At 43.3% G+C, this 25920-nt stretch overlaps 1 protein-coding gene and 1 long non-coding RNA gene across 3 annotated transcripts; both read left to right on the top strand.

Annotated features, from left to right (window-relative positions):
• The first annotated feature begins 251 nt into the window (after positions 1-251).
• On the top strand, positions 252-11016 carry LOC148377462 (uncharacterized). Its single transcript, XM_088368232.1, has 12 exons — positions 252-343; positions 521-567; positions 691-768; positions 2333-2503; positions 2627-2704; positions 4269-4439; positions 4563-4640; positions 6477-6565; positions 9424-9453; positions 9644-9811; positions 9924-10000; positions 10468-11016. The coding sequence occupies exons 3-10, from the start codon at positions 766-768 to the stop codon at positions 9669-9671; spliced, it is 648 nt and encodes a 215-aa protein (XP_088224358.1). The 5' UTR covers positions 252-343; positions 521-567; positions 691-765; the 3' UTR covers positions 9672-9811; positions 9924-10000; positions 10468-11016.
• Positions 11017-19528: 8512 nt separating this feature from the next.
• Positions 19529-24117, top strand: LOC148377461 (uncharacterized). 2 transcript variants are annotated; one of them, XR_015856696.1, is made up of 7 exons: positions 19529-19827; positions 20009-20051; positions 20175-20252; positions 21818-21986; positions 22109-22186; positions 23746-23916; positions 24064-24117. It is a non-coding gene; the product is annotated as an uncharacterized LOC148377461 (long non-coding RNA). The 2 variants fall into 2 exon arrangements; XR_015856695.1 differs by having other exon boundaries at positions 20005-20051.
• Positions 24118-25920: the final 1803 nt, after the last annotated feature.

Here is a 25920-nt window from a genome sequence, read left to right as displayed (position 1 = left end):
AACTGTAAGTCTACTAAACAAAACAGCGGTTGCTATAGGACGTCTGCCACGTCGTGGTCACGTGACGCGGACGTGACGTCGACGCCTACTTTACATCCCACCGATCACAGGACCCCTCGGCTGCATAACCGTGCCCCCTTCCCAACCAATCGGATTTGCTATACGCGAAAACGACGCCAATGGAAAGAGCTTCCGCCCAAATTTAAATCCGTGGGCGTGGCTCGCAGCAGGAAGTAGGAAAATGGCGGCGATGTTGACAAAGACACGGCGGATGGTAACATACGACTAACAAGAGAAATATTTTTATTTTCTGCTTGCAACTGGACCGTCCAGAGCGTACACGGTAAGTACAACTCATCGTTTTTAAAAAGAAGTACTTTTGTTGCCCTGAAAAGCGAGTGAGCGTGGCGTTTGTGGGGGACGTCGAATTTCGACGATTCTTTCTGGTCAACGGTTGTAAATGATTGTGTTGATTAAAAAAGAAAACTTGATGTAACTCTACTTTTAACTGCCGTTTCAGATAGATTTGGAATTGCATCACATCCAATTTTGCCTAGAGCGTACACGGTAAGTAACACTCGTTGTGTTTAAGGAGATTTACGTTTGTAATAGCAGAAGTGTAGCCGCGTTGCGTTGTACGTGTGAATGTTGGTCCAGGCGAAATGTTAATGTTTAATTTCATTCCTTTAGGTTCCACGGTGTTTGTTGGCTGCAAGTTTTCCACTGCAAGAAGAGGCTCATATCATTGACCAGGAGCGAGCTACAATGGTGAGTAGCCATAACATTTATGTTAAACACTTCCTATTTCATGTCTAACAGTACTTGATTTAACAAATAACCATAAATAAATACAGTGTGGGCACTGAAGTTAACATATGTGATTATACTGCCTAATCTGTCACCGAGTAGATTGTTGCAAAGTAATATAAGATCCAAAGTTGTAATTCAGAATAGTTTTCAAAAGAAGGCCATTAGAATTATATACAAGTCTGATTACCCTGAACAAGCTATTAATTAAATCACAAATTCTTCAATTCAAAGATTTGGTAGATTATCAGACAAATAATGTCTAACAGTAATTGATTTAACACATCACGATAAGTAGATTGAGTGTGGGCACTCTCAAGTTAACATATTTGATTATACTGCCTAATCTGTTACAGAGTATGTTGTTGCCAAGTAATGTAGAATAGATCCAAAGTAGTAATCCAGAATAGTTTTGAAGAGGCCATTAGAATAATAAACAAATCTGATTACCTTGAACATAATAACAAGCTAAGTGTTTAATATGTCCTATGAAGTCAAAATTGGGCACCATCATGTGGTGAAATTTGGAATTGCATCACATCCAATTTTGCCTGGGAACAAACAGATTAAATAAATCTTAGTTTTGAATAAGCCACTCCTTCTCAAACAAGTAAACTCTGCCCATTTCGCGCAGTAGATGTTCTGTTAATATCTAGTATTTATACAAAGTCATAATTTAAATTGCTTTCAACCTTCATTCATCGGTTCAACCAACATTACTCGCTCTTATTACCAACTTGTATTGATTTAACTAAGCGTTTAATACTTCCTATCAGGTCTCAAGGCAAGATTTGGCAAAATACAGTTTCAGCAAATCCAATTTTGCCAGGGAACAAAAATAGATTAAATAAACTAAATAAGTCTTCTTCCCATTAAATAAATCAGAAAAGTCTGTCTTGTAACCAGTCCTCTTCAAACAAGTAAAGTCTGCCCATTTTGTGCCGTAGATTTTGTGTCTATGCCTAGTATTTAAACAAAATCATAATTTAAACGACTTCTTTCCTTCATTCACTTTGGAAATTTGGAATTGCAGCAAATCGAATTTTGCCAGGGAACAAAAATAGATCAATTAAACTAAATAAGTCTTCTTCCCATTAAATAAATTAAAAAAGTCTGTCTTGTAACCAGTCCTTTTCAAACAAGTAAAGTCTGCCCATTTTGTGCCGTCGATTTTGTGTTAATGCCTAGTATTTATACAAAATCATAATTTAAAGGACTTCATTCCTTCATTCACTTTGGAAATTTGGAATTGCAGCACATCAAATTTTGCCTGGGAAGAAAAGTAGATTAAATAAATTTAATAAGTCTTACTACTTCCCATTAAATAAATTAAATACGTCTTACTTGTTCCCACTCCTTTTCAAAACAGTAGTTTAAAACGAGGGCCCTTCACTCAATCTTTAACCTCAACCCCGCACGTTGTGTTGTATCTGTGAATGTTGGTTGTGGCCAAATGATAGTTTTCTTTCATTCGTTTAGGTTCCAAGAAAACTTGATGTAACTCTACTTTTAACTGCCGTTTCAGATAAGCGGGTATTACGTCGCAGTCATGTGCCGCGGATATGACGTAATTGCCCGAACCTCCGCCAAAATTCAAATCTGTTGGCGCGATGGCCGTGAGCCACTGAGCAGCGACGATTATCAACGGAAATATCTTTATTTTCTGCTTGCAACTGGACCGTCTAGAGCGTACACGGTAAGTAACACTCATTGTGTTTAAGGAGATTTACGTTTGTAATAGCAGAAGTGTAGCCGCGTTGCGTTGTACGTGTGAAAATTGGTCGAGGCGAAATGTTAATGTTTAATTTCATTCCTTTAGGTTCCACGGTGTTTGTTGGCTGCAAGTTTTCCACTGCAAGAAGAGGCTCGTATCATTGACCAGGAGCGAGCTACAATGGTGAGTAGCCATAACATTTATGTTAAACACTTCCTATTTCATGTCTAACAGTACTTGATTTAACAAATAACCATAAATAAATACAGTGTGGGCACTGAAGTTAACATATGTGATTATACTGCCTAATCTGTCACCGAGTAGATTGTTGCAAAGTAATATAAGATCCAAAGTTGTAATTCAGAATAGTTTTCAAAAGAAGGCCATTAGAATTATATACAAGTCTGATTACCCTGAACAAGCTATTAATTAAATCACAAATTCTTCAATTCAAAGATTTGGTAGATTATCAGACAAATAATGTCTAACAGTAATTGATTTAACACATCACGATAAGTAGATTGAGTGTGGGCACTCTCAAGTTAACATATATGATTATACTGCCTAATCTGTTACAGAGTATGTTGTTGCCAAGTAATGTAGAATAGATCCAAAGTAGTAATCCAGAATAGTTTTGAAGAGGCCATTAGAATAATAAACAAATCTGATTACCTTGAACATAATAACAAGCTAAGTGTTTAATATGTCCTATGAAGTCAAAATTGGGCACCATCATGTGGTGAAATTTGGAATTGCATCACATCCAATTTTGCCTGGGAACAAACAGATTAAATAAATCTTAGTTTTGAATAAGCCACTCCTTCTCAAACAAGTAAACTCTGCCCATTTCGCGCAGTAGATGTTCTGTTAATATCTAGTATTTATACAAAGTCATAATTTAAATTGCTTTCAACCTTCATTCATCGGTTCAACCAACATTACTCGCTCTTATTACCAACTTGTATTGATTTAACTAAGCGTTTAATACTTCCTATCAGGTCTCAAGGCAAGATTTGGCAAAATACAATTTCAGCAAATCCAATTTTGCCAGGGAACAAAAATAGATTAAATAAACTAAATAAGTCTTCTTCCCATTAAATAAATCAGAAAAGTCTGTCTTGTAACCAGTCCTCTTCAAACAAGTAAAGTCTGCCCATTTTGTGCCGTAGATTTTGTGTCTATGCCTAGTATTTAAACAAAATCATAATTTAAACGACTTCTTTCCTTCATTCACTTTGGAAATTTGGAATTGCAGCAAATCGAATTTTGCCAGGGAACAAAAATAGATCAATTAAACTAAATAAGTCTTCTTCCCATTAAATAAATTAAAAAAGTCTGTCTTGTAACCAGTCCTTTTCAAACAAGTAAAGTCTGCCCATTTTGTGCCGTCGATTTTGTGTTAATGCCTAGTATTTATACAAAATCATAATTTAAAGGACTTCATTCCTTCATTCACTTTGGAAATTTGGAATTGCAGCACATCAAATTTTGCCTGGGAAGAAAAGTAGATTAAATAAATTTAATAAGTCTTACTACTTCCCATTAAATAAATTAAATACGTCTTACTTGTTCCCACTCCTTTTCAAAACAGTAGTTTAAAACGAGGGCCCTTCACTCAATCTTTAACCTCAACCCCGCACGTTGTGTTGTATCTGTGAATGTTGGTTGTGGCCAAATGATAGTTTTCTTTCATTCGTTTAGGTTCCAAGAAAACTTGATGTAACTCTACTTTTAACTGCCGTTTCAGATAAGCGGGTATTACGTCGCAGTCATGTGCCGCGGATATGACGTAATTGCCCGAACCTCCGCCAAAATTCAAATCTGTTGGCGCGATGGCCGTGAGCCACTGAGCAGCGACGATTATCAACGGAAATATCTTTATTTTCTGCTTGCAACTGGACCGTCTAGAGCGTACACGGTAAGTAACACTCATTGTGTTTAAGGAGATTTACGTTTGTAATAGCAGAAGTGTAGCCGCGTTGCGTTGTACGTGTGAAAATTGGTCGAGGCGAAATGTTAATGTTTAATTTCATTCCTTTAGGTTCCACGGTGTTTGTTGGCTGCAAGTTTTCCACTGCAAGAAGAGGCTCGTATCATTGACCAGGAGCGAGCTACAATGGTGAGTAGCCATAACATTTATGTTAAACACTTCCTATTTCATGTCTAACAGTACTTGATTTAACAAATAACCATAAATAAATACAGTGTGGGCACTGAAGTTAACATATGTGATTATACTGCCTAATCTGTCACCGAGTAGATTGTTGCAAAGTAATATAAGATCCAAAGTTGTAATTCAGAATAGTTTTCAAAAGAAGGCCATTAGAATTATATACAAGTCTGATTACCCTGAACAAGCTATTAATTAAATCACAAATTCTTCAATTCAAAGATTTGGTAGATTATCAGACAAATAATGTCTAACAGTAATTGATTTAACACATCACGATAAGTAGATTGAGTGTGGGCACTCTCAAGTTAACATATATGATTATACTGCCTAATCTGTTACAGAGTATGTTGTTGCCAAGTAATGTAGAATAGATCCAAAGTAGTAATCCAGAATAGTTTTGAAGAGGCCATTAGAATAATAAACAAATCTGATTACCTTGAACATAATAACAAGCTAAGTGTTTAATATGTCCTATGAAGTCAAAATTGGGCACCATCATGTGGTGAAATTTGGAATTGCATCACATCCAATTTTGCCTGGGAACAAACAGATTAAATAAATCTTAGTTTTGAATAAGCCACTCCTTCTCAAACAAGTAAACTCTGCCCATTTCGCGCAGTAGATGTTCTGTTAATATCTAGTATTTATACAAAGTCATAATTTAAATTGCTTTCAACCTTCATTCATCGGTTCAACCAACATTACTCGCTCTTATTACCAACTTGTATTGATTTAACTAAGCGTTTAATACTTCCTATCAGGTCTCAAGGCAAGATTTGGCAAAATACAATTTCAGCAAATCCAATTTTGCCAGGGAACAAAAATAGATTAAATAAACTAAATAAGTCTTCTTCCCATTAAATAAATCAGAAAAGTCTGTCTTGTAACCAGTCCTCTTCAAACAAGTAAAGTCTGCCCATTTTGTGCCGTAGATTTTGTGTCTATGCCTAGTATTTAAACAAAATCATAATTTAAACGACTTCTTTCCTTCATTCACTTTGGAAATTTGGAATTGCAGCAAATCGAATTTTGCCAGGGAACAAAAATAGATCAATTAAACTAAATAAGTCTTCTTCCCATTAAATAAATTAAAAAAGTCTGTCTTGTAACCAGTCCTTTTCAAACAAGTAAAGTCTGCCCATTTTGTGACGTCGATTTTGTGTTAATGCCTAGTATTTATACAAAATCATAATTTAAAGGACTTCATTCCTTCATTCACTTTGGAAATTTGGAATTGCAGCACATCAAATTTTGCCTGGGAAGAAAAGTAGATTAAATAAATTTAATAAGTCTTACTACTTTCCATTAAATAAATTAAATACGTCTTACTTGTTCCCACTCCTTTTCAAAAAAGTAGTTTAAAACGAGGTCCCTTCACTCAACCTTTAACCCTATTTATTCACCTTCTAGGCTAAGTGTTGAAGGCTAAGTGTTAAAGGCTAAGTGTTAAAGGCTAAGTGTTAGAGGCTAAGTGCCAGAGGCTAGGCGCCAGAGGCGAGTTTTTGTGGGCTGAAGTTTTAGTGGGGTTAGTGTGAATACAATCCAAAAGAATACAACAGAATACAATACAATAGAATATAATACATAGATTAAATTCAATAGCTCTTACTACTTCCCATTAAATAAATTAAATACGTCTTACTTGTTCCCAATCCTTTTCAAAAAAGTAGTTTAAAACGAGGGCCCTTCACTCAACCTTTAACCTCAACCCCGCACGTCACATTGTGTTGTATCTGTGAATGTTGGTTGTGGCCAAATGATAGTTTTCTTTCATTCGTTTAGGTTCCACGGTGTTTGTTGGCTATGTTTTCCACTGTCAGAAGGATGAAAATACAAAGTACAACGCTTGGACGTGGGCGAAGACGTCACCGGTGAGTCCTTCCTTCCTATTTATTTACCTTCTAGATGCTAGAGGCTAAGTGTTAGAGGCTAAGTGTTAGAGGCTAAGTGTTAAAGGCAACACAATACGAACAACACAACACAATACGAACAACTCAACACAATATGAACAACACAATATGAACAACACAACACAATACGAACAACACAACACATTACGAACAACACAACACAATACGAACAACACAACGATACTGCACTGAACAACACGATACCGCACTGAGAAACACGATACCGCACTGAACAACACGATACCGCACTGAACAACACCATGCCGCACTGAACACCATGCCACACTGAACAACACCATCCCGCACTGAACAACACCATGCCACACTAAATAACACCATGCCGCACTGAACAACACCATGCCTCACTGAACGACACCATGCCGCACTGAAAGACACTATGCCGCACTGAACGACACCATGCCGCACTGAAAGACACCATCCCGCACTGAACACCATGCCGCACTGAACAACACCATCCTGCACTGAACAACACCATCCCGCACTGAACAACACCATGCCGCACTGAACAACATTATGCCGCACTGAACATTATGCCGCACTGAACAACACCATGCCGCACTGAACAACACCATGCCGCACTGAACAACATTATGCCGCACTGAACAACACCATGCCGCACTGAACAACACCATGCCGCACTGAACAACACCATGCCGCACTGAACAACACCATGCCGCACTGAACAACATTATGCCGCACTGAACAACACCATGCCGCACTGAAAAACACCATCCTGCACTGAACAACACCATTCCGCATTGAACACCATGCCGCACTGAACAACACCATCCCGCACTGAACAACACCATCCCGCACTGAACACCATGCCGCACTGAACAACATTATGCCGCACTGAACAACATTATGCCGCACTGAACAACACCATGCCGCACTGAACAACACCATGCCGCACTGAACAACACCATGCCGCACTGAACAACATTATAACGCACTGAACAACACCATCCCGCACTGAACAACACCATGCCGCACTAAACAACATTATGCCGCACTGAACAACATTATGCCGAAATGAACAACACCATGCTGCACTGAACAACACCATGCCGCACTGAACAACACCATGCCGCACTGAACAACACCATGCCGCACTGAACAACACGATCCCGCATTGAACACCATCCCGCACTGAACAACACCATGCCTCACTGAACAACACCATGCCGCACTGAACAACACCATGCCGCACTGAACAACACCATGCCGCACTGAACAACACCATTCCGCACTGAACAACACCATGCCGCACTGAACAACATTATGCTGCACTGAACAACACCATGCCGCACTGAACAACACCATGCCGCAATGAACAACACCATCCCGCACTGAACAACACCATGCCGCATTGAACAACACCATGCCGCACTGAACAACACCATGCCGCACTGAACAACATTATAACGCACTGAACAACACCATCCCGCACTGAACAACACCATGCCGCACTAAACAACATTATGCCGCACTGAACAACATTATGCCGAAATGAACAACACCATGCTGCACTGAACAACACCATGCCGCACTGAACAACACCATTCCGCACTGAACAACACCATGCCGCACTGAACAACACCATCCCACACTGAACAACACCATCCCGCACTGAACAACACCATGCCGCATTGAACAACACCATGCCGCACTGAACAACACCATCCTGCACTGAACAACACCATGCCGCACTGAACAACACCATGCCGCACTGAACAACACCATGCCGCACTGAACAACATTATGCCGCACTGAACAACATTATGCCGCACTAAACAACATTATGTCGCACTGAACAACAGCATGCCACACTGAACAACACCATGCCGCACTGAACAACATTATGCCGCACTGAACAACACGATCCCGCATTGAACAACACCATCCCGCAGTGAACAACACCATGCCGCATTGAACAACACCATGCCGCACTGAACAACACCATGCCGCAATGAACAACACCATCCCGCACTGAACAACACCATGCCGCATTGAACAACACCATGCCGCACTGAACAACACCATCCTGCACTGAACAACACCATGCCGCACTGAACAACACCATGCCGCACTGAACAACACCATGCCGCACTGAACAACACCATGCCGCACTGAACAACATTATGCCGCACTGAACAACATTATGTCGCACTGAACAACACCATGCCGCACTGAACAACACCATGCCGCACTGAACAACACCATGCCGCACTGAACAACACGATCCCGCATTGAACAACACCATCCCGCAGTGAACAACACCATGCCGCATTGAACAACACCATGCCGCACTGAACAACACCATGCTGCACTGAACAACATTATGCTGCACTGAACAACACGATCCTGCATTGAACAACACCATGCCGCACTGAACAACAGCATCCTGCACTGAACAACACCATGCCGCACTGAACAACATTATGCCGCACTGAACAACACCATGCCGCACTGAACAACACCATGCCTTACTGAACAACACCATGCCGCACTGAACAACACGACGTCGCACTGAACAACACGACGCCGCACAGAACAACACGACGCCGCACAGAATAACACAATACCGCACAGAACAACACAATACCGCACAAACAGTTTTAGATAATATTACGTCGCAGTCATGTGACGCGGACATGACGTCAATAGGCGGAACTCACGGCAAAATTATAATCCGTGGGCGTGGCTTGCAACAGGAAGTAGGAAAGCGGCAATTCTGGCAAACAAGACACAGCGGTTAGTAACACGATGACTAACAAGGCAAATATTTTTGTTTTCAGCTTGCAACTTGACCGTCTAGAGCGTACAAGGTAATTACAACTGTTTTTTTTTAGCCCTGAAAAGCGAGGGAGTGTGGCGTTTGGGAGGAATGTCGAACTCGGCGTCTGCTTCCAGCCACAGACGCCAAATTTCGACGATTATTTCGACTGGTCAACGGTTGTAAATTATTGCGTTGACTAAAAACTTTATTTAACTCTACTCTTAACTTTGCCGTTTCAGATATGCGGGTATTACACCGCGGAAATGACGTCAATAGGCTGAACTCTCGCCAAAATTCAAATCTGTGGGCGCAATGGCCTTGAGCGAGACACCGGATACAAACACGACGATTATCAACAGAAATATCTTTATTTTCTGCTTGCAAGTGGACCGTCTAGAGCGTACACGGTAAGTACAACTCATTGTGTTTAAAAAGATTTACGTTTGTGTAGTTTGCGTTGCGTTGTATCTGTGAATGTTGGTTGAGGCTAAATGTTAATGTTTAATTTCATTCCTTTAGGTTCCACGGTGTTTGTTGGCTGTACGTTTTCCACTGCAAGAAGAGGCTCGTATCATTGACCAGCAGGAGCTACAATGGTGAGTACCCCTTTCGTCTTCCATTTATGTTAAACACTTCCTATTTCATGTCTAACAGTACTCGATTTAACAAATAACCATAAATAAATACAGTGTGGGCAGTCACGTTAACATATGTGATTATCCTGCCTAATATGTTTATCACAAATATGTCACTAATCACTAATATGTTTATTTGTTTATCACAACACCTTTGGACCTTCAGCAATCGATTATTTCCCTTCATCTACGTAGAGACAGAACGATGGTGTCTTAAACATCTCATTCATTTCACCAAATAACTTCACGCAGGTGGATAACGGCCGTCTCGGTCACGCTATGTTGCGTGATGCAGTTTTGAAGAACCAAATGCATTTATTCAATGAATAAGTCAAGCTAGTTCTATGTTTATGATGTTGTAAGTTACGGTACCGATTGAAGTTGAGTTCGAAGCCAGTGGAAAACAGCGCTGCGTTTGTGCTCTCCAGGTACAAATGTTGTGATCTCTGACTGACGACCGGGCGAGACTCGAGTAAGAGATGTCCAAACGAGCTCCGGCAGGGCGGGCCAAGGCGGAGCGAACGGACGCCCTTCAGGCCGCCAATGACGAGCTGAGAACCAAACTGATGGACGTCCAGTTAGAACTTCAGCAGGAGAAGAACAAGGTGAAAACCTCAACAGACAGACACTGCCTGCCTCCCTGCCTGCCTCCCTGCCTGCCTCCCTCCCTCCCTCCCAGTTTTCCCGATGTAGATTAGACATGCGTGTGCCATGACTGTGTCAGCCTACATCAACAAATGCACCGAGGACGTCAGCACCACTAAGAATATCATCACCCGGGGCAACCAACGACCCTGGATGACTGAGGAGGTACGTCAAACGCTACGAGCGCGGAACTCTGCCTTCAAGTCTGGCGACAAGGAGACACTGAGGACAGCGAGAGCCAACTTGAACCGTGCCATCAGGATAGCGAAGCGAGACCGCAGTCGAAAATTTCAGGATCGTTTCCACGACGTCAAAAACATCAGGAGTATGTGGCAAGGCATACGGGCGATTACAGACTACAACTCACTCTCCCCCCCCCCCCCCCCCCCCCCCGGTGGGTGTAGTTGATGCTGACTTTCTAAATGGTCTAAATAACTTCTTTGGGAGGTTCGAGGCACTAAACGGCACTCCAGCAGTTAAAACTGTCCCCCATCAGGAAGAGGAGGTACTCTGCCTTGACTCCGCCGATGTGTTGAAGACCCTGAGGAGAGTCAACCCCTGTAAGGCCCCTGGCCCCGACAACATTCCTGGGCGTGTGTTCAGGGAATGTGCAAGTCATCTGGCTGGGGTCATCACAGACATTTTTAACACCTCGCTGGGCCAAGCCACAGTGCCGGCGTGCTTTAAGACTGCCTCCATCATTCCGGTGCCGAAGAAACCTCAAATCACCTCATTTAATGATTACCGGCCTGTTGCACTGACTCCGGTTATGATGAAGTGCTTCGAAAGGCTGCTTAAAGGTCACATCGTTTCCAGACTCCCCCTATTATTTGACCCGTTCCAGTTTGCCGACCGGCAAAACCGCTCCACTCAGGACGCCATCTCCTCCGTTCTTCACCTGAGCCTGGCTCACCTGGAGGAGAAGAACACCCATGTGCGGAGGCTGTTCCTGGACTTCAGCTCAGCGTTTGACACCATCATCCCACAGCATCTGGTAGGAAAATTGGAACACCTGGGCTTCAACACCCCCCTTCGCAACTGGCTGCTAGACTTCCTCAGCAACAGACCTCAGTCAGTCCGGGTCGGACAGAACACCTCTGATGTCATCACCCTCAGCACAGGCTCCCTTCAGGGCTGCGTCCTGAGCCCCCTGCTGTTCACCCTGATGACACACGACTGCGTCCTCAGGTTCACCACCAATCACATCGTGAAGTCAGCAGACGACACAACGGTGGTGGGGCTCATCAGAGACAACAACGACCTGGACTACAGAGAGGAGGTGGAGCAGCTGGTGGGCTGGTGCAGAGAAAACAGCCTGATCCTGAATGAGGAGAAGATGAAGGAGATCATCGTCGACTTCAGGAAAAAACAGCCTCACCACGCTCCACTGATCATCAACAGCTCAGCTGTGGAGGTGGTCAGCACCACCAAATTCCTGGGGGTCCACATCACAGAAGACCTCACCTGGACTATGAACACTACGGCACTGGTCAAGAGGGCACAGAAGCGCTTGTACTTACAGCGGAGGATGAGGAGAGCCCACCTGCCCCCACCCATCATGAGGACGTTCTACAGGAGCACCATAGAGAGCATTCTGACAAGCTGTCTCTCTGTGTGGTGTGGAGGCTGCACCGCCTCCGATTGGAAGAACGTGAGGAGAGTGGTGAGGACAGCAGAGAGGATCATAGGGGCTCCTCTTCCCTCCATTCAGGACATTTCATCTCAGCGCTGCATGTCCCGTGCCCGTAACATCATCAATGACCCATCACACCCCCACCATGGACTGTTCTCCCTGCTGCCCTCTGGGAAGAGGTTTGCAGCATCCGCTGCAGGTCCACCAGGTTCTGCAACAGCTTTTTCCCTGCTGTCATCAGACTGTTGAACACTAGAACTGTTGAGCTCTAAACTGAACTCGCATCACACATTCACAGAACTGTACTTTATGACACTACGGACCTCTATCTTGCACTATCTCGCACTACCAACTTTACTGAACTTGTATAAACCCTTTAAATAGAAGTTTAATACATGGTTTAGCATTCCTCTGCACACTCTTGAATACTGTTTTGCCTACTTGCACTATTGCATAATTATCACTGCTGCACTTTATACTTATTTTTAATATATATATATATATATATATATATAGTATATGTATATATATATATTTTCATAGGATATGTTACTTCTATTCAACTGCAATATCACTACTTTGTTGTAAGACGTATGCAACGGAATTTCGTTTTGTATGCACCATGTGCAGACAAGATGACAATAAAGTTTGTCTAAGTCTAAGTCTAAGTCATGTCAGGTCAGCTGTCTGGAGAGAGAGAGAAGTCAGGACCTGCGGGCGGAGCACCACCGTGCCACCGCCGCCATGACGGAACTCAAAAGCAAACTCCATGAGGAGAAGCAGAAAGAGTTAGCCATTACCAGGGAGACATTACTGCGGCACCATGAAATGGAGCTGATGAGAGTGATCAAAATCAAAGATGGAGAGATCCAGCGACTGAATGCCTTGGTCCTCAGCCTGAGGGACGGCTCCATGGACAAGGTGATCCGCTCTATCCGTGTCTGACTATCCGCACGCCACGTCGGGCTTCGATGCGGCCGCTACCGTATTGTGTAGCTTGTCCCCAGTAAGCGTCGCGGCGCTCCGTTGCGGTCTCAACGGCCCGGTGTGGCGCAATGTCTGCTCAGGTGAGGAGGGGGGGCGCTTTGCTGGCGGAGGTGGAGGAGACGCGGCGGTGTCGGGAGACCGAGCGGTGTCGCCTCCACCAGGAGCGCGGAAGAAGCCCTGGCAGCGGCCCAGCAGGCCTGGCAGTCCCGAGCGGCCGAGCTCCGATCGGCTCATCACCAGCATCGGGAGGAGCTGAGCCGAACCAAGAGAGACTGCGAGAGGGAGATCCGCCGACTGGTAGGACTGATCAGATGCGCGGTGCGTGGCTATGTTCCCAATTTCGTTGTATACCTGCAGTGCAATGACACCTAAGGCATTCTATTCTATTCTATTTCACAAGAAGAAAATGTCCGGTTGCTCGCTTCGCTTTTGTCACAGCAAAGGTGTTCCAGTCGATTCAAGAAAAAAAATTGGCCGGTTGCTCTCTTTGTTTTTGTCACAATTCTGGCAAATGAGTTTGCCCGCCTGCCTGAGCGCTCCCCGTTTGTACATCCAGACGGATGAGATCAAGCTGAAAGACAGAGCGGTTAGTGTTTTGGATGAAGCCCTGGGGCCGGCCACGTCCACCGCCTTCAGCTGCAGACTCAGGCTGCCGAGCAGCAGATCGCTGCCCTGAGGGATTCCCAAAGGGCGGGCCTAAACTACCCTGGAAGTGGGGTCAACGCCGCTACTAGCAATCCTCTTCATTGCGTAAGCCACCTCATCACACACTTGCAGTACGCATGACTTAGTTCGTTGCTGGAGGAAGGTAGCACAAAAACAGTTTTGAACTTTGAACGAGTGCTTGTGTGTGTGTGTTGCGGGGCGTTTTCAGTCTCAGGAGGATCGGGACACGCGACGGTTTCATCTGAAAATCGCTGAGCTCAGCGCAGTCATCAGGAACCTGGAGGATCGAAACGCCCTGCTTTCTGAAGAGCGCAATGAACTGGTAATTTATTGACGGCACGCTTGAAGGTTTGCGCTACGTTTGATGCGCGCCATCCAGCGAGGCACCCATTGCGCTTGCTTATTAGTTGAGCGGCGCGTCGAGTCGGTTGCCTGGTAGATGTCTTTTATTGGGAGCCAAAGCCACGATTCCGTTCAAACCGATGCAAAAGGAATGGATACGTTCTGGCCCGCGTGTTGTGCGTCTTTCACATCCCGCACTTCATGCTTGCAGCTAAAGCGACTGAGAGAAACAGAAAGCCAGTTTCTGCCACTCCTGTACAAAAACAAACGCCTGAGCAGGAAGAATGAAGAACTCTCGCTGGTGCTGTGTCGCCTTGAAAACAAAGTGCGCTTTGTCACCCAGGAGAACGAGGAGATGGCAAGCTTGGTAAGTCGACGCGGACAACGGCGGCGTGCCAACAGAGTCCACTGCATTTGTGTTCCACAGAGAAGGCCTAGTTCGCTCAATGACCTGGACCGCGGTTGCGGCCAGCAGGACGGTGAAATGGAGTTCCTTCAAGTTGTGGAGCAGCGGCACATCATCGACGACTTGTCCAAGGTCTTCAGGCAGGCGACTCGGTGCACGTACGGCAGCGCCACGCTCGCTCGCTGTCGCCAGGAAATCTTTTCCGTCCAAAGCTTGGCCGGCGGCCGCCATCCAAAAAATTGGCCCCTTAAATTCCGACCTTTCAAGCAGGAGCATTGTGCGCACGCGTTTGAACACGCTTTAGACTTGTTTTGCCGTTTTCAGCAGCTCAAAGCTCCCGTTTTGTCAGCGCCTTTGCCACTCGCTGTGCGCTGAAAACGACGGACTTGCCCGGCTGCTCAGCCCGTCAACCATGAGCCGCGAGCGCGACATCATTGTCCGTAGGCAGCTAGTGGCAAAATGCACCCTGTTAGAGTTGCGCTCGCTCCAACTTATTTTGCAAGAACCACACGGGAGACAAGTAAGTTCTTTTGGACACCTGCAGGTGGAGAGTCCATCCGTTGTACGAATGAAGTCTGACTCTCGGCTCCTGCACGAGCATTTTAATTAAGAGAAACAGGGTGGGTGTAAGAGTGGATTGAATAGAGGAAGCCCTTGACCTCTAGTCAAAACATAGCAAGGGGTGTTTTACGACTTTGTGTAGGAAGGGATAAGCGATAGGGATAAATAAGGGATAAATAATATTATTTATTACAGGTTGCAGTCAAAGTCAAAGCAACATAATGATACGATAAAGATAATCTGGAAAACCCTGACACACCCTGTAGTTGTCACTTTTGGAAAAGACGAGCGTCCCTCCAATCATCGCCGGTGACGTGTTTTTCAGGCTCTGGAGACAGGAGCTCATGTCAGAAATGTCATTGTGAGTCGCGTTTGTTTCTGCGCCGGAGCCGTTCGTTCCCTTTGCATCCAAAGAATCTCAAAGGCGGATTATTTGTGTCGACAGGAGAGAGATTTGCTGCTACGATACCGACGTCGAGAATCTCTGAGGAGGAACAAAGCGTGAGGTCCTGCAAGGTGAGTCTGTTTGTTTGCGGCTGCTTGGTGTTGCGCAAGATGAAATGGCCTTTTTCTCGCTATCGTTCCTCTCGTCGATTCATCGTGAGGTGTCGCTTCAGTTTGTTCAGAGAGATGTTTGCTTCCGCGCCCGCAGGTCATCGAAACATTTTACGGCTACGACGAAGACGTGTTGGTGGACTCGGACGGATCGTCCTTGTCTTTTCACACCGACAGAACCCCCGACACGGAACCCGAAGAGGTAGCCCGCCATTTCTGCCAGCGTATTGGCACCAAACATTCCTCTTCAGCCTGGAATCGGACTCGTCTTTGCGTCGCGGGTGCTTTGTCGCCGGTCTGACTGATTCTGGTACTAGTGCTGTGTTGCATTGGTGTGTGCATGAAGAGGCGGAGCTTCGCTACCGCCAGCTGACGCAAGAATATCAAGCGCTGCAACGAGCCTACGCTCTGCTAGCCCAGACCAGCGAAGGGGACTACGACGCCGAGAAGGAGATCAAGGTGGCGCCCCTTCCCGCAACCCCCGGCCGGGTCGCAGCCTCCCCGTTCTCACCCAGCCTCGGGTGTTCTCTGGTCTGAAAGGAGGAGGAGGAGCCTCCCTCCTCCTCCTTTCAGACCAGAGAAAAGCTGATGGTAGAAATGGGTCACTATCAAAGCAGAGTAGCAGATCTGGAGTCAGCGCTGAAGCAACAAGGACAGGTAAGCTCATCAATGAGCACACCTTTTTCTCAGACAAAATAGCTACATTCTTCAGTCACTCATTCGTCTGGCATTACTGGACCAACCCCCCCCCCGAATGTGGCTGGGAAAATGCGGAGAAAAGCAAATGTCATTTTCCAGTCAACCAAAGAATTTGTGGATGAAAATGACACAACATTCCAAAGCTGTCCACGCGTTTGTCTCTTCTAGAATGTCAAGTGGGTGGAGGAGAAGCAGCTGCTGCGTCAGAGCAATCAGCAGTTGGCCGAAAAGGTGACGGAAAGAAAGGCGCTGGGCGGAGTCGCTTGGCGTCACACCCGTCGGGAAGCCCCGCAGATGAGGTCTGACTGTCTTTTCAGGTCAGGCGGATGGAGGCGGAAGAAGCGCGTCTGAAAGAGCACATCCAGGATATCCGAGACCAAAACGAACTGCTTGAGTTCCGCATCCTGGAGCTGGAGGTGGGAAGACTCGCACAAGCGTGTTGAGGCCAGAGATGTGACGGACGGACGGACGGACGGACGGATGCATGCCTCTGCCTTTCAGGAGAGGGAGTGGCGCTCCCCCGTCTTGAAGTTTCTGCAAGTCCGTTTCCCAGACGGCCTCAGCCCTTTGCAGATCTACTGCGAGGCCGAGGGCGTGAGCGTACGTAAGGCGTCCCTCGCAACCCTAACCTTAACCCGAGGTCCCAGAACACCTTACATTGCTCCTTGCGCCTTTCCCCCGGACATCGTCATCAGTGATCTGATGAAGAAGCTGGACATCCTGGGCTATAACGCCGTAAGTGTATGTCGAACTCCTTATGTTCGCACTCCACGAGACTCGGCGGCTCAAATGTGACTTTTGGAAGGCTTTGCGCTGAAAGAAGCTTGTTGACGCTGTGCCTTTGGGCTCTTCTATGTTCTGCAAGCAGAAGGGCTACCTGGATGAAGAGTTGGACTTCAGGAAGTGTTCCATGGACCAGGCTCATAAGGTAAGCCTCCCTCAAATCTCCCGCCGGACCACTGATGGACGAGGATTGCGGCCCAGAGGATCCTGGAGCTGGAGGCCATGTTGTACGAGGCGCTACCGCAGCGGGACTGCCCCGCCACGGACGGCGAAAAAGCCAGCCACGCTGGCGTGAATGACGTGCTGACGGCGGATCAGAGAGAAGAGCTTAGGAGCGCCGTGGACCAATGGAAGCGAGCCCTGATGTGCGAGTTGAGGGAGCGCGACGCTTGCATCCTCCAAGAGAGAATGGATCTGCTGCACAGCGCGCAACAGGTAAGGGCCCAAAGCCAGCCCGGCACTTACTTGCACGCTTACTGGCTTTTGAATGCCACTTTCCATTTGTCCGTCCTAGAGGAACAAAGAGCTGAAAGAATTCATCGAAGCTCAGAAGAGACAAATCAAACAATTGGAGGAGAAGTTTCTGTTTCTCTTTCTATTCTTCTCCTTGGCCTTCATTCTGTGGCCCTAACACCAGCTGGTGAGTGAGCTCCAGCGGCACCGCACTCGACACCTCCGATACACTGCCAGCCGGTCTCAGACGTTGGCAGACGCTCCGATGCCAACGTATACCCCCCGCCACGGTGACAGAGGCACCGCGTCACACCGGCGCTCATCCAATCAGAAGGCAGGAAAAGCAAATTCACATGCAGGGCACTTTTGAACCAGAAGAGAGCGCCACAAAAAACGGTTGTTGCCCCAAACGCGCACTAAAAAGGGTCAGAATAACAAGAGTCCCACTGGCCAGCCGGGGCCACCCGTCCAGCTGTTTCTTCAGGGGGGAAAAAAATTGGAGTCACCGGTGAGTACATTTTGCATTTAGCTCTGCTTTTCTGCTTCTGTCTTCAAGTGTGTGGCATCCTGCGATCAAAGATTCAGCCAACCCCAAAGCGGTTGACCTCAACGTCCCACCACCATGCCTACCAGAGCAGGTGACATGATGCTTTGGACATCCTTCCGTCTCAGATGCCCAAAAGTACTCTTTGCCACATCTGCGGCAATACGGTGTCTTTTCAAAGGTGCAAATAAATCCAGCGTGGGCGGAACACGCACGTCTTCGGTTAATCCCGCTTTGTTTGTGTGACAGCTGTTGTGAAAATTTTATACAAATAAAGTTGTATAGTACAGGTTTGGCCAAGCCGCAACTCCCGAACCGCATGCGGCTCTTTTATGTTCATATCAACATTTGTGTGTGTGTGTGTGTGTGGGGGGGGGGGGGGGGGGGGTTGTGCGTGTTGGCTTCACTTGAGTTCAATTTGGTATTTTGGTCATAAGCGCATGTGGTGAAATTCCACAAAGTAGGATGGGCAAACACATTTCTTTAAACTATGAGTGTCAATTGGGCTCTCGAAATGGCAGGGAAAAGATGCACAGCAAAACGAAAATACGTAGATGAACACAGGACGTTTTAATCAGAGTGGGAAAGTTTCTATTTTTTGTTGAACGTGATGGCAAACCATTCTGCCTGATATGTCAGACCTCAGCGCATTTCAAAGATTCAAATCTTCAGCGCCATGCACTTCAGCTCACTCCATGCTAACATTGATCAGGCGTCGAACCCGCAACATCATGCTTAAGAGGTGGCCATGCTAACCAGTGCGCCATTATGTCAACGCATAATAACTAAGTCTACTGATCAAAACAGCGGTTACTATATGACGTCGCTACGTCGTGGTCACGTGACGCAGACAAGACGTCAATGGACGTGGGCAGAGTTAACTTGTTTAAAAGGGAGTGGGCAGAAGAAATATTTAATTTATTTAAATCTATTTTGAGTGCACACCATTATGCCAATGCATAACAACTGTAAATCTACTAAACAAAACAGCGGTTGCTATTTGACATCTGCCACGTCGTGGTCACGTGACATACGTGACGTCGATGGGCGTAACTTTCGCCGGAATTCAAATCCGCGGGGAGAGTTAACTTGTTTAAAAGAGAGTGGGCAGAAGAACTATTTAATTTATTTAAATCTATTTGGTGTGTGCGCCATTATGTCAATGCATAACAACTGTAAGTCTACTAAACAAAACAGCGGTTGCTATAGGACGTCTGCCACGTCGTGGTCACGTGACGCGGACGTGACGTCGACGCCTACTTTACATCCCACCGATCACAGGACCCCTCGGCTGCATAACCGTGCCCCCTTCCCAACCAATCGGATTTGCTATACGCGAAAACGACGCCAATGGAAAGAGCTTCCGCCCAAATTTAAATCCGTGGGCGTGGCTCGCAGCAGGAAGTAGGAAAATGGCGGCGATGTTGACAAAGACACGGCGGATGGTAACATACGACTAACAAGAGAAATATTTTTATTTTCTGCTTGCAACTGGACCGTCCAGAGCGTACACGGTAAGTACAACTCATCGTTTTTAAAAAGAAGTACTTTTGTTGCCCTGAAAAGCGAGTGAGCGTGGCGTTTGTGGGGGACGTCGAATTTCGACGATTCTTTCTGGTCAACGGTTGTAAATGATTGTGTTGATTAAAAAAGAAAACTTGATGTAACTCTACTTTTAACTGCCGTTTCAGATAGATTTGGAATTGCATCACATCCAATTTTGCCTAGAGCGTACACGGTAAGTAACACTCGTTGTGTTTAAGGAGATTTACGTTTGTAATAGCAGAAGTGTAGCCGCGTTGCGTTGTACGTGTGAATGTTGGTCCAGGCGAAATGTTAATGTTTAATTTCATTCCTTTAGGTTCCACGGTGTTTGTTGGCTGCAAGTTTTCCACTGCAAGAAGAGGCTCATATCATTGACCAGGAGCGAGCTACAATGGTGAGTAGCCATAACATTTATGTTAAACACTTCCTATTTCATGTCTAACAGTACTTGATTTAACAAATAACCATAAATAAATACAGTGTGGGCACTGAAGTTAACATATGTGATTATACTGCCTAATCTGTCACCGAGTAGATTGTTGCAAAGTAATATAAGATCCAAAGTTGTAATTCAGAATAGTTTTCAAAAGAAGGCCATTAGAATTATATACAAGTCTGATTACCCTGAACAAGCTATTAATTAAATCACAAATTCTTCAATTCAAAGATTTGGTAGATTATCAGACAAATAATGTCTAACAGTAATTGATTTAACACATCACGATAAGTAGATTGAGTGTGGGCACTCTCAAGTTAACATATTTGATTATACTGCCTAATCTGTTACAGAGTATGTTGTTGCCAAGTAATGTAGAATAGATCCAAAGTAGTAATCCAGAATAGTTTTGAAGAGGCCATTAGAATAATAAACAAATCTGATTACCTTGAACATAATAACAAGCTAAGTGTTTAATATGTCCTATGAAGTCAAAATTGGGCACCATCATGTGGTGAAATTTGGAATTGCATCACATCCAATTTTGCCTGGGAACAAACAGATTAAATAAATCTTAGTTTTGAATAAGCCACTCCTTCTCAAACAAGTAAACTCTGCCCATTTCGCGCAGTAGATGTTCTGTTAATATCTAGTATTTATACAAAGTCATAATTTAAATTGCTTTCAACCTTCATTCATCGGTTCAACCAACATTACTCGCTCTTATTACCAACTTGTATTGATTTAACTAAGCGTTTAATACTTCCTATCAGGTCTCAAGGCAAGATTTGGCAAAATACAGTTTCAGCAAATCCAATTTTGCCAGGGAACAAAAATAGATTAAATAAACTAAATAAGTCTTCTTCCCATTAAATAAATCAGAAAAGTCTGTCTTGTAACCAGTCCTCTTCAAACAAGTAAAGTCTGCCCATTTTGTGCCGTAGATTTTGTGTCTATGCCTAGTATTTAAACAAAATCATAATTTAAACGACTTCTTTCCTTCATTCACTTTGGAAATTTGGAATTGCAGCAAATCGAATTTTGCCAGGGAACAAAAATAGATCAATTAAACTAAATAAGTCTTCTTCCCATTAAATAAATTAAAAAAGTCTGTCTTGTAACCAGTCCTTTTCAAACAAGTAAAGTCTGCCCATTTTGTGCCGTCGATTTTGTGTTAATGCCTAGTATTTATACAAAATCATAATTTAAAGGACTTCATTCCTTCATTCACTTTGGAAATTTGGAATTGCAGCACATCAAATTTTGCCTGGGAAGAAAAGTAGATTAAATACATTTAATAAGTCTTACTACTTCCCATTAAATAAATTAAATACGTCTTACTTGTTCCCACTCCTTTTCAAAAACAGTCAGTTTAAACGAGGGCCCTTCACTCAATCTTTAACCTCAACCCCGCACGTTGTGTTGTATCTGTGAATGTTGGTTGTGGCCAAATGATAGTTTTCTTTCATTCGTTTAGGTTCCAAGAAAACTTGATGTAACTCTACTTTTAACTGCCGTTTCAGATAAGCGGGTATTACGTCGCAGTCATGTGCCGCGGATATGACGTAATTGCCGACCCTCCGCCAAAATTCAAATCTGTTGCGCGATGGCCGTGAGCCACTGAGCAGCGACGATTATCAACGGAAATATCTTTATTTTCTGCTTGCAACTGGACCGTCTAGAGCGTACACGGTAAGTAACACTCATTGTGTTTAAGGAGATTTACGTTTGTAATAGCAGAAGTGTAGCCGCGTTGCGTTGTACGTGTGAAAATTGGTCGAGGCGAAATGTAATGTTTAATTTCATTCCTTTAGGTTCCACGGTGTTTGTTGGCTGCAAGTTTTCCACTGCAAGAAGAGGCTCGTATCATTGACCAGGAGCGAGCTACAATGGTGAGTAGCCATAACATTTATGTTAAACACTTCCTATTTCATGTCTAACAGTACTTGATTTAACAAATAACCATAAATAAATACAGTGTGGGCACTGAAGTTAACATATGTGATTATACTGCTAATCTGTCACCGAGTAGATTGTTGCAAAGTAATATAGATCCAAAGTTGTAATTCAGAATAGTTTTCAAAAGAAGGCCATTAGAATTATATACAAGTCTGATTACCCTGAACAAGCTATTAATTAAATCACAAATTCTTCAATTCAAAGATTTGGTAGATTATCAGACAAATAATGTCTAACAGTAATTGATTTAACACATCACGATAAGTAGATTGAGTGTGGGCACTCTCAAGTTAACATATATGATTATACTGCCTAATCTGTTACAGAGTATGTTGTTGCCAAGTAATGTAGAATAGATCCAAAGTAGTAATCCAGAATAGTTTTGAAGAGGCCATTAGAATAATAAACAAATCTGATTACCTTGAACATAATAACAAGCTAAGTGTTTAATATGTCCTATGAAGTCAAAATTGGGCACCATCATGTGGTGAAATTTGGAATTGCATCACATCCAATTTTGCCTGGGAACAAACAGATTAAATAAATCTTAGTTTTGAATAGCCACTCCTTCTCAAACAAGTAAACTCTGCCCATTTCGCGCAGTAGATGTTCTGTTAATATCTAGTATTTATACAAAGTCATAATTTAAATTGCTTTCAACCTTCATTCATCGGTTCAACCAACATTACTCGCTCTTATTACCAACTTGTATTGATTTAACCTAAGCGTTTAATACTTCCTATCAGGTCTCAAGGCAAGATTTGGCAAAATACAATTTCAGCAAATCCAATTTTGCCAGGGAACAAAAATAGATTAAATAAACTAAATAAGTCTTCTTCCCATTAAATAAATCAGAAAAGTCTGTCTTGTAACCAGTCCTCTTCAAACAAGTAAAGTCTGCCCATTTTGTGCCGTAGATTTTGTGTCTATGCCTAGTATTTAAACAAAATCATAATTTAAAACGACTTCTTTCTTCATTCACTTTGGAAATTTGGAATTGCAGCAAATCGAATTTTGCCAGGGAACAAAAATAGATCAATTAAACTAAATAAGTCTTCTTCCCATTAAATAAATTAAAAAAGTCTGTCTTGTAACCAGTCCTTTTCAAACAAGTAAAGTCTGCCCATTTTGTGCCGTCGATTTTGTGTTAATGCCTAGTATTTATACAAAATCATAATTTAAAGGACTTCATTCCTTCATTCACTTGAAATTTGGAATTGCAGCACATCAAATTTTGCCTGGGGAAGAAAAGTAGATTAAATAAATTTAATAAGTCTTACTACTTCCCATTAAATAAATTAAATACGTCTTACTTGTTCCCACTCCTTTCAAAACAGTAGTTTAAAACGAGGGCCCTTCACTCAATCTTTAACCTCAACCCCGCACGTTGTGTTGTATCTGTGAATGTTGGTTGTGGCCAAATGATAGTTTTCTTTCATTCGTTTAGGTTCCAAGAAAACTTGATGTAACTCTACTTTAACTGCCGTTTCAGATAAGCGGGTATTACGTCGCAGTCATGTGCCGCGGATATGACGTAATTGCCCGAACCTCCGCCAAAATTCAAATCTGTTGGCGCGATGGCCGTGAGCCACTGAGCAGCGACGATTATCAACGGAAATATCTTTATTTTCTGCTTGCAACTGGACCGTCTAGAGCGTACACGGTAAGTAACACTCATTGTGTTTAAGGAGATTTACGTTTGTAATAGCAGAAGTGTAGCCGCGTTGCGTTGTACGTGTGAAAATTGGTCGAGGCGAAATGTTAATGTTTAATTTCATTCCTTTAGTTCCACGGTGTTTGTTGCTGCAAGTTTTCCACTGCAAGAAGAGGCTCGTATCATTGACCAGGAGCGAGCTACAATGGTGAGTAGCCATAACATTTATGTTAAACACTTCCTATTTCATGTCTAACAGTACTTGATTTAACAAATAACCATAAATAAATACAGTGTGGGCACTGAAGTTAACATATGTGATTATACTGCCTAATCTGTCACCGAGTAGATTGTTGCAAAGTAATATAAGATCCAAAGTTGTAATTCAGAATAGTTTTCAAAAGAAGGCCATTAGAATTATATACAAGTCTGATTACCCTGAACAAGCTATTAATTAAATCACAAATTCTTCAATTCAAAGATTTGGTAGATTATCAGACAAATAATGTCTAACAGTAATTGATTTAACACATCACGATAAGTAGATTGAGTGTGGGCACTCTCAAGTTAACATATATGATTATACTGCCTAATACTGTTACAGAGTATGTTGTTGCCAAGTAATGTAGAATAGATCCAAAGTGTAATCCAGAATAGTTTTTGAAGAGGCCATTAGAATAATAAACAAATCTGATTACCTTGAACATAATAACAAGCTAAGTGTTTAATATGTCCTATGAAGTCAAAATTGGGCACCATCATGTGGTGAAATTTGGAATTGCATCACATCCAATTTGCCTGGGAACAAACAGATTAAATAAATCTTAGTTTTGAATAAGCCACTCCTTCTCAAACAAGTAAACTCTGCCCATTTCGCGCAGTAGATGTTCTGTTAATATCTAGTATTTATACAAAGTCATAATTTAAATTGCTTTCAACCTTCATATCATCGGTTCAACCAACATTACTCCGCTCTTATTACCAACTTGTATTGATTTAACTAAGCGTTTAATACTTCCTATCAGGTCTCAAGGCAAGATTTGGCAAAATACAATTTCAGCAAATCCAATTTTGCCAGGGAACAAAAATAGATTAAATAAACTAAATAAGTCTTCTTCCCATTAAATAAATCAGAAAAGTCTGTCTTGTAACCAGTCCTCTTCAAACAAGTAAAGTCTGCCCATTTGTGCCGTAGATTTTGTGTCTATGCCTAGTATTTAAACAAAATCATAATTTAAACGACTTCTTTCCTTCATTCACTTTGGAAATTTGGATTGCAGCAAATCGAATTTTGCCAGGGAACAAAAATAGATCAATTAAACTAAATAAGTCTTCTTCCCATTAAATAAATTAAAAAAGTCTGTCTTGTAACCAGTCCTTTTCAAACAAGTAAAGTCTGCCCATTTTGTGACGTCGATTTTTGTGTTAATGCCTAGTATTTATACAAAATCATAATTTAAAGGACTTCATTCTTCATTCACTTTGGAAATTTGGAATTGCAGCACATCAATTTTGCCTGGGAAGAAAAGTAGATTAAATAAATTTAATAAGTCTTACTACTTCCCATTAAATAAATTAAATACGTCTTACTTGTTCCCACTCCTTTTCAAAAAGTAGTTAAAACGAGGTCCCTTCACTCAACCTTTAACCCTATTTATTCACCTTCTAGGCTAAGTGTTGAAGGCTAAGTGTTAAAGGCTAAGTGTTAAAGGCTAAGTGTTAGAGGCTAAGTGCCAGAGGCTAGGCGCCAGAGGCGAGTTTTTGTGGGCTGAAGTTTTAGTGGGGTTAGTGTGAATACAATCCAAAAGAATACAACAGAATACAATACAATAGAATATAATACATAGATTAAATTCAATAGCTCTTACTACTTCCCATTAAATAATTAAATACGTCTTACTTGTTCCCAATCCTTTTCAAAAAAGTAGTTTAAAACGAGGGCCCTTCACTCAACCTTTAACCTCAACCCCGCACGTCACATTGTGTTGTATCTGTGAATGTTGGTTGTGGCCA

The sequence above is a fragment of the Syngnathus floridae genome, unplaced genomic scaffold (genome assembly GCF_059516105.1).
Source record: "Syngnathus floridae isolate MCC-2025c unplaced genomic scaffold, RoL_Sflo_1.0 HiC_scaffold_155, whole genome shotgun sequence".
NCBI classification, from domain to species: Eukaryota; Metazoa; Chordata; class Actinopteri; order Syngnathiformes; family Syngnathidae; genus Syngnathus; species Syngnathus floridae.
This window is presented reverse-complemented; position numbering and strand designations above follow the sequence as displayed.

Coding starts and splice junctions, on each gene's coding strand:
- LOC148377462 (XM_088368232.1), top strand. Junction 2,504..2,626: donor GACCGTCTAGAGCGTACACG/GTAAGTAACACT, acceptor TCATTCCTTTAG/GTTCCACGGTGTTTGTTGGC. Junction 6,566..9,423: donor CGTGGGCGAAGACGTCACCG/GTGAGTCCTTCC, acceptor TTTTGTTTTCAG/CTTGCAACTTGACCGTCTAG.